The following is an 8,712-nucleotide window of genomic DNA, read 5'->3' as shown; positions in this document are numbered from 1 at the left end:
TTACATTGCAGACGAATCAGGGTGCATTGCTAACTGCTCCTACACAGTCAGGAAGGCAGGTACCCCGGTTTGTCTGCAACGTAATCGGCAAAGTTCAACCAGGTTCAACCTTACCGACAGTTATCAGCAATTGTAACCGATAGTATGGGCAACTGTATGGAAACCAAGCTTTTCATTGAAACGCACTTGATGGGAAAGCTGAAAGATTAGAGAGATGAACCACATTGTGTGTGTATATATATATATATATATATATATATATATACATATATATATATAGATGATAATACAATAGATTTGGTATGTCAGTGGTGGGGGAGGGGTGAAGAATAATGATTTTTCGAATTTAGAAAAATGAACAGTGGCCGATTTAGTGAAGGGTGTAGCAGATTGTATGTGTATCTGTCAAGTGTTTGAAATGTTTATAGGTGAAAACTTACCTTGCTTAGTGCACGTTTCACCAAGCCAACCCCAGGGACAACTGCATTCAAAGGTCTCCCCATTTTCATCTGCCTGACAGGTTGCCCCACCATTACACGGGTTGCTGTAGCATGGGTCTAAAATCGAATATTGTTAAGCTGTTATACATATAACATAGTAGAGCAGGGACTCCTTCAGTCGTACACGTTTATTTTCTTTGGTGGATCCAGAATGAGAAAAGGGAAAGAATGAAGATTACTATCTGAATCAGTAATGAGATAAAATGAAGATTAAATGAATAAGAGAATAGTAAGTAAAAAAAAATAGCTGAATTAAGGTGGGGTAAAGAATAAATACAGTACTGTACTAATTCACGTTTATATTGCGCAGTGCATCTATGCACTTTACATCAAATGAAAGAATAACTGAATCATGAAGAGGGATGAATGAAGATTTACAGAATATGGGAAGAGGTGACGAATGAAGATTAGCCAAGTGAAAGGCGGGAGAATAAGAATTTACAGTATAAGGCATGGGGTAATGAACATTAATTAAAACAAAGGTTTACCTCTATTTTCACAGTATTTGCCCTTGTAAGAGGTATGACATTGGCAGTAGAAGTCGTTTCCAGCATTTGACCGGTAGCAAAGTCCATTAAACATACATGGGTTAGGATCACATGGCTCTAATAAAAAAGAGAAAAGTAGAATATGACTCTATGCTATTCTCGTAGCTACGATAAGCGCCTACGTCAGGCCTACCATCTGCTCCACACTTCCCCATTCAAAAATCCAAATAAGTCTTTAGAAACAGACATCATCCCAGAGAATTATAACAATGTAAACCAAACACAGTTACTATTCAATACAATTTCTTTTAATTTGCTATGAAAGCCATCGTGAGCCAAAATCCGCTTAAACAAGGAGAGATTAATACATTGGAATATTTTTTAAAATGGTAGAACAAAAAAAATATAAATCGAGGGGTTGTTTGGCAGTGGAGGAGCAAATTTGAGATGGGTCCATAGAAATGGCTTCTAATTGTTATAGGCCTAATCAAAGAAAAAATAATATATATTTTTAATCAATTGCTGGGATTTACATTGTGCCAAATTCCACAAGTATTGTTCAGTGGTGAATTCGTAGCGCAGAATAACGTATTTCGTTTCTAAAGCCTTAAAATCAGGAGAAAGGATACATTCGGGATAACTAGATAGAACAAGGTAGAATGTTACCATAAACTTCACAGTTAAGTCCTTTATATCCTTTAGGACAGAGGCATTGGTAACCGATTCCATTTAAAGGTTTCAAACAAGTTCCTCCTCTCGAACACGGAATTGACATACACGCATCTGAGAAGATGAATTTTCTTTTTTTATTGTTAATTGTAAATTAAAAATTATGATTAAATATTCATGGAAGTTTATATCTTGCTTCTTCAGTAATTAAAATGGAAATTATGTTTCCGATAGTAAAAACATAACCAATACAATGGAAAGCAGTGGTCTCACTGACCGGGTTTCATCCTCTTAAAGGATGACTAAATAAGCACGAACGTTGTATTAGGAGATGCGGAAGAATACAAATATTGGGATATTTTGTATTAAAATAACATCATTGTGAATTGCACGATATTGAACTTAACATCAATGAATGATTGGAAGATAATTAGCGTAAAGTTGAAGTAACGCAACTATAAATTGATTGTCTTAATTATTTTTTTGAACTTTGATCATCCACAGAATGTTCTGCAGGATCATAATTATTACTGTACTTCAAATGTTCTGTTTTGCTCACCATACTGAAGACATCTTGGACCAGATGTTCCAACTTGACATTTACAGTAGATATCGTTGCCATACTGAGATGTAAAACACGTTGCACCTCCATTACACGGGTTTGAACTGCAAGGATCTGTCGAAAGAGAGACGGTTAGTACTATACAATTTCTCCTTTAGTAGAACGATTAAATTATGTGGACTGTAGACCATCGGAGTTCGCAACTTTTAATATGTTTTGAGAGTTTTTTCTCTAATGATGTCATTGTGCAATGTTGTATTCATTATTTCTGTAGCAATAAATAACTTGCAAAATTACAGGTTACAATTCGGTCGACTGTTATTTTTCTTCAAGTATTTCAAGATTTCTAGTATTCTTTATTCAGTTTAATGTTTTTCTTTCATCCTCTCGCAAATCCTCAAACTTATTTTACTTAGCGTGATTTCGTTGAAAGTTTTACATTCGTAAGCATGAAATGAAATAAAAAACTATATATGCCTATCAGAAAAAGCCTATGGTATGGTATTCCTTTTTTGAAAAGCCGTGTTAAATATTGTGAGTTGCAGATGGCAGTACGCAAGCGCAAATTACCATTATTCTCGCACAGCATGCCGTTAAAACCCGGTTGACATCTACAGTAGAATCCATCCGTGTCCGACGATCTGTAACACGTTCCGGCATTGAAACAAGGTGACGATATACATGGATTAGTTTCTAAAATACAAATATTTAAATAAATGATAGGCCTATAAAACAAAAAGACGGGAAACACCGACGTTTTGAGATTCAACATTTCGATCTATTTTTTATATTATCAAAGACACTGAAACAAAATGTTGATCAGGTTAGCTTCACCTTTTATATGCTGTCTACTGAGTGCTCTTATTATTATTATTATTAAAATTATTATTATTAGGCCTATTATTATTATTATTAGGCCTATTATTATTATTATCATCATCATCATGTGGCAGGTTTTGAGATAAATAGTAAATATAAGTCAAGTACAGAGGGGTGTTCAGCTTGAGCGCTAGCAAATGCTCGTCCCTCAAATAAATTCGTTAGTAAAAAAAAGTTGCAACTCCGTTCTATTTGTTTTTTTTAATTGATTATTTGACTAATAAGGCTCCTATGTTTATTCAACAAAACAGTTTGTAGTATTTCTTTAGATCACTTTAAATGTTGCTATATTATATTATATTGTTGGTTATTATTGTTGACATATTATTAAAGTTAATATCGTGAGCCGAATAATACTTAACGTAATCTCGATTTCATAATGGAAATGTAAACGTACGCTCTCCCTCCACCCCGATTGGTTGTGATCCAGAGCAAAGTTTTGTTTATGTTCAGGATCAGTAGGCAGATGATTAACGTTAGTATCAACCTTATGCGAACAGTTTAAATATATAACTCACTTTGTAACTGGCAGTTGTCCCCAGTGAAAACTGAGGTGCATTTACATAGGTAACCGTTCCCACCTCGCTTGTTGTAACATGTACCCTCGTTCAAACATGGATCGCCCGAACAGGTTTCTGTAATGAAGGTCAAAATATTTACTGAACAATTCTTTGGATATTCAGTTAAAATTATAACTGGAAAGCATAGTGGTATTCTAGATCACGATGTGGCAAATGTTAGAGAAAGTCCTGACCTACCAACGGTCGTTTCACAGTGTGCTCCTTTGTATCCCAGTGCACATGAACAAAAGTAACCAATCCCACTATCAGACGAATAACACGTGCCTCCATTGCCACACGGATCGTTATCACATGACACTGTGGAATGAAAATTAAAAGTTATTTATCCCGCATAATGTTTTCTGAAAGTGTTGTTGAAAAGGATAACCAATCAAATCGCTTAAAGTTACGAAGCATAACATTCGAAAACTTACAAAAATATTGACATCTGTCACCAACGAATGGGTTGTCACAGAGGCAAAGGAATGTATCCATTGAATCAATAGTGTTACATGATCCCCCGTTCAAACAAGGGTCTGCCGCACAACCCGCTGTTGAAAAAAGGCATTTGAAATTAAAATATCTGTACCTTCTCGATCAATTGATTGTATTTTCTATAAACACATAATGTACAGTCTCCCTTTTAGTTTAGTTGTCACAGTTATGTTCTCTACTTATATGTTGTTAGTCTAAAGAATGTAATCCCAATTCTATAGATTATGGCTTCTAAAGACCATTTCTAAAATGTAACCTATACAAATGTAACCTATACAAATGTCAAACACCCATTTACTGAATATCTCGCACGTTTCCCCTGCGAAGCCAGGAGCACAAACGCAGATGAACTTTTGACTATTTAGTGCACTTGAAAAACAGGTACCACCGTTGCGGCAAACCTCATCACTGCAGTATTCTATTAAGTAAACGAGAATCATGGTTCAATCATTAAAAAAAAGTATTATGTAATTTTCTACTGTAGCTTATATAAAACCTATTAACTTATCAGCTCAGTTGGTAGAGTATCCGAATGGTAATCGGAATTTCTTGGGTTCGACTCCCTATGGGGACACACGTTTTTCTCAAATAGGGCCTATTTGTTATCATATTGTGGAAGTTTATCTCCATACTAAATTTACTTCTTTACTTTTTTGATTTACTTTTACTCATTGTGTATTATGAGTATTACGCAATCCCTTGACACAAAAACGTGTCCTAATGGGAAAATCAAAAGGTTTGTACCCCTTGGCCTCATAGCTCAGTTGGTAGTATCCGAACGGTAATCGGAAGTTCTTGGTTTCGAGTCCTTATGGGGACATACGTTTTTCTCAAATATTTATTATCTTTAATTAACACTAGTGGAGGTGTATCTCCATTCCAAAATTACTTTCATGCGATTTACTATATTTTTATGTAAGACCACATGAGTAAGATTTCTGGGAAAACGATACAATGCTACAGTGACATGTGGTTGTTTTTTCCCTTTATAGCATTGATTGATTTATTGATTGATTAATTGGTTAATTGAATTACTGTAGTGACGCCATATCCGGTGATATGAAACTAGCAAGTGCCTTGAATTGTTGATATTGATTGTTGGGGGTCACGTTACAACTTGACCACTGAGCCGTATGTTAAGTATATTGAACACCATTTGAATAGTTTATTTTCTATATAAATAAATCTTAAGGTTAAATATACCAGGCATATACACTGATGGTCCATGCTAACGATAGAATGGAATTGAGCACTGAGGGAAGTAAAGATTCCTCACCAAATGTTTCACAGTTTGTGCCTGCAAATCCGTTCGGACACTGACAGTAGTACGTGGCCGAGGTGTGCGAGTTAAAGCAGGAGGCACCGTTCATACAAGGTTGAAGCTCTTCGCACAAACGGGTATCTAAAAATAAATCGAAAGTACACTACACCTTACAGAGTTATGTATTACATTCCCGCCCTGTTGAAGTGTGCGAAGTTCCCACGCACACACGTTAAAATCGCACGATTCCATAAAGCTTTGATCACACAAGGACGAAACAAAACCATTGCTGTTCCATTTTTGTCCCCCTAAAAATGTTTGCTCGTGTACGTTGGGCAGCAGACTTTTGCGTACGTTCATGTTAGCGCCTAATTGTGGTTCACACTGGAAGTCGTCCGTAGTGGCTGTTGTGGAAGTAAATTTGTTTGCGTTTGCGTCAAAATGCGTGTAATAGGTATGAAACAAGCTTAAAACAGTTCCCCAGCGTCTGAACAAAATTAAGCTAGGCGCTCCATAGGCTCAACAGCCATTTTCAAACCATAGATGATTGAATCATGGAGGTAAACATCCGTTGTTTTGTGGACGCTATCGAGTCTCATTACGAAACAAAAAACAGAATTATGTAATTATAATTTGTTGTTCCTTTTTTCGATCCACAATCCGTACAATAAATACCATTCATTCTTCAAACGTTTTGCACAGTGACTTTTCGTGCGAGAAATTGTGACTGGGTGAAGTTTTTTGAATTAAGTTAAAAGAAATATGATCCCCTTCACGACCGAGAGCATGATTGCCCAAGTGATCTTGTGAATTAACACTTAAGTAAGTTAAATAAGTATGTGATTCATTCAAATTGAATTATTCCACACCGACTGTCAATAGAGCAGTTTGTGGATATATGTTGGTGTTTTAGTGTTTACTTCATTTGCTAATAATTTATTTAGTTTTATTGAAGTTTTTTTAGGTTTTCGGTTTCAGTTCTCTCCAATCAGAGAATTTATTTCAGTATACCTGGACCTCATTATCAGTCACCAATTTTATCAAATGTTGTTGATTAATGTTTTTGTATTATTAAACAAAATAATAATAATAATTGTAAACCGTAAATATAAAAACACATGTAAATTGTTTTTAGTTTAATTGTAAAAGAAAAACTTTGTGGCTATTTCATAAGAAGGTTAAATTTTTGTTTGTTTTTTTTTATTTCGAAAATAAAGTATTGTGATAGAAGTTTCTAATTTACTTAGCTTACATTGGGTTATGACAGTCTCGTCTAAGCGGACCACCTCAGATGTAACAACCGTCCAAAATGTTTCATAATCTACAGCCAGTGTAGCTCTACAAAATGAATGAACAAATAAATTATATATATTATATAGTTGATTATAATTTGGATCTTAAAGCACGTTGTTTGAAGTTACGATAGTGTATAGGCCTATTATTACTTGCTGTGAAGCGCATTAGAGGGAAGAACAATACTCTCTTGATTTCTCTCGATCTCAAAAATGTTGTAGGGACATTACGGTAGGCCTATTCATCCACAACCGTTTTTGTGTTGAGATGATGGATTTAAATAATCAAATACATTTATTAATCCATCAAACTATATCTGATACAATACTTTTAAAAAATTACGAAATCTATAGGCCCTACAATGAACACGTGTATACATATGAGACTTACACAAATTCGATGTCCCCAAATGGAAGTGTTGGTGCGTTCCATGTGTAACGCGTTGTAACGGGTTTTGGTAATTCGTTGGAATGCGTCAGCGAATCGGCTTCAGCTGAACAAGACTTTAAGCGTATACCAGAGTAGACGGACGGAGTCCATCTACCAACTATTACCCGTGTGTCAACAGTACGGGCCTGTAGTAATATCCCGGCATATTGCATTTCACTAGATGTTATAGTCACTGAAATGTGGGTGATACGTATTAGATAAACATAATACAGTACAACTTGGTTCACAACGCTGTGATTGGCAAATGCGTTTTGATTCTCAAGACGCATGATACCATTCTCACCTTAATATACTAGGCCTATGCCCAGGATTTACTATGCTATACAAGGCCTATAGTCATAAAATATATGAAGTAGCTATATGACACTAACGGATTTTACTGACCAAGTTGTACTTTTATTCTCAAGTCAAATTTAAATGATCCTTTCAACATTGCTCATGTTAACCCACTATGTAATCAATTAAAAATAAGTTGTTTTATGAGCAAGTACTCAGCTGTTGAAATAATGTCGTACATTACAAAGGTTGTCTTGAATAAATAAGTTATTCCATTTCTAGTTGTCTATAGTTTTGATACCTTCTACTTCGTTTGCTGTGTAAATACGCTAGTGTGCAGAAGAAGCAAAGGTAAGTTGGCTATTTCATTATACGCCCAATTTCTTTTTTTCTTTCATGCTTTCAACGTTATTAGCCAAAGGGTCTAGGCCTCAGAATTTCTTTTCTGAGCCCTAGAAAAAATTTAGTTGTTTCAGTAATTACAGTAGGCCCGGTGACATGATTATAGTTTTAGATTTACTAGACCTATATAAAATCATATCATTTAGTGAGTTAGTTAACATCAATAAGGCAGAAAGAAGTGAAGCCTATAAAAATATGATATTTAAAACCGAAAACTAAAGATAAAATAGTTTTACGCTATATATAAATAATAATATAGAAAAAAGATAAACTGAAGATAAAATAATTTTTTTAAATACCTTAAAAAATAATAGTTGGATAAAATATGTTGATGATTAAAATGTCGTAGTGTAGAATTACGGATTACAAGAATAATGGTGTGTTGTATTGAGGCAATGGATTTAAACAAGTATAGAGCTGTATTACAGGGCACTGGTTCAATTCCTGAAGTTTCCAAGATGGTGTATCACTACTGTACTAACCTTACTACAGAACTGTCTAGGCTTCACAGTCAAATTTCGTTTTGAAAACGTTAAAACATAGAATTCGTTTGCTGTTAAAGCGAATTAAATTAACCTATTTGATAGACATAGGCATCAAACCAACCTGTTGTTTTCATTTAGAAACAATATAAGTTATATATAATGTTTTATTAACATATTTAATTATTTTAAGAGATATCGTAAAAGATAGAAATAAGTGGTATGATGTGTTTTAGTTTTTTTGTGTAAGAATTTTTAAATTGTACATTTTATGTAATTCAGCAGCCTATTGTGCTGCCAATCAAATACTGAAAAAATTGAAATTGAATTAAAATGTTTAACTGTATACACGCAGGAGGACTTAAACAGAAACTGTACAGTAAATTGTATTCAGC

At 34.6% G+C, this 8,712-nt stretch overlaps 2 protein-coding genes across 5 annotated transcripts; both read right to left on the bottom strand.

Moving 5' to 3' along the window:
* Positions 1 to 366: 366 nt before the first annotated feature.
* On the bottom strand, positions 367 to 6,034 carry LOC117110052 (fibropellin-1-like). 4 transcript variants are annotated; one of them, XM_033252628.1, is made up of 10 exons: positions 5,430 to 6,025; positions 4,452 to 4,571; positions 4,093 to 4,209; positions 3,857 to 3,976; positions 3,617 to 3,733; positions 2,790 to 2,912; positions 2,217 to 2,333; positions 1,655 to 1,771; positions 989 to 1,105; positions 377 to 557 (listed from the first exon to the last, which is right to left on the bottom strand). In XM_033252628.1, the coding sequence occupies exons 1-10, from the start codon at positions 5,521 to 5,523 to the stop codon at positions 406 to 408; spliced, it is 1,194 nt and encodes a 397-aa protein (XP_033108519.1). In that variant the 5' UTR covers positions 5,524 to 6,025; the 3' UTR covers positions 377 to 405. The 4 variants fall into 4 exon arrangements, with proteins under 4 accessions (XP_033108522.1, XP_033108521.1, XP_033108520.1 ...); XM_033252631.1 differs by lacking the exon at positions 1,655 to 1,771 and having other exon boundaries at positions 367 to 557; positions 2,790 to 2,860; positions 5,430 to 6,034; XM_033252630.1 differs by lacking the exon at positions 1,655 to 1,771 and having other exon boundaries at positions 372 to 557; positions 5,430 to 6,029.
* A 464-nt stretch (positions 6,035 to 6,498) lies between these two features.
* LOC117110054 (putative defense protein 3) lies at positions 6,499 to 7,325 on the bottom strand. The gene is made up of 2 exons (XM_033252633.1): positions 7,098 to 7,325; positions 6,499 to 6,752 (listed from the first exon to the last, which is right to left on the bottom strand). Exons 1-2 carry the CDS (start codon positions 7,307 to 7,309, stop codon positions 6,593 to 6,595), a joined length of 372 nt encoding a protein of 123 aa, XP_033108524.1. The 5' UTR covers positions 7,310 to 7,325; the 3' UTR covers positions 6,499 to 6,592.
* Positions 7,326 to 8,712: the final 1,387 nt, after the last annotated feature.

This window comes from Anneissia japonica, unplaced genomic scaffold (assembly GCF_011630105.1).
Source record: "Anneissia japonica isolate Jap-2015-1 unplaced genomic scaffold, ASM1163010v1 scaffold287799_len804019_cov200, whole genome shotgun sequence".
In the NCBI taxonomy this organism is placed as follows: domain Eukaryota; kingdom Metazoa; phylum Echinodermata; class Crinoidea; order Comatulida; family Comatulidae; genus Anneissia; species Anneissia japonica.
Note: the sequence above shows the minus strand (reverse complement) of the source record. Positions and strands in the feature narration are given on the sequence as shown.

Coding starts and splice junctions, on each gene's coding strand:
- LOC117110052 (XM_033252628.1), bottom strand. CDS start 5,523: ATGAACGGTGCCTCCTGCTTTAACTCGCACACCTCGGCCACGTACTAC. Junction 3,734..3,856: donor ACACTGTGAAACGACCGTTG/GTAGGTCAGGAC, acceptor CCTTCATTACAG/AAACCTGTTCGGGCGATCCA. Junction 1,106..1,654: donor ACTTAACTGTGAAGTTTATG/GTAACATTCTAC, acceptor CTTTTTTATTAG/AGCCATGTGATCCTAACCCA.
- LOC117110054 (XM_033252633.1), bottom strand. CDS start 7,309: ATGCAATATGCCGGGATATTACTACAGGCCCGTACTGTTGACACACGG. Junction 6,753..7,097: donor TTTGGGGACATCGAATTTGT/GTAAGTCTCATA, acceptor TTCATTTTGTAG/AGCTACACTGGCTGTAGATT.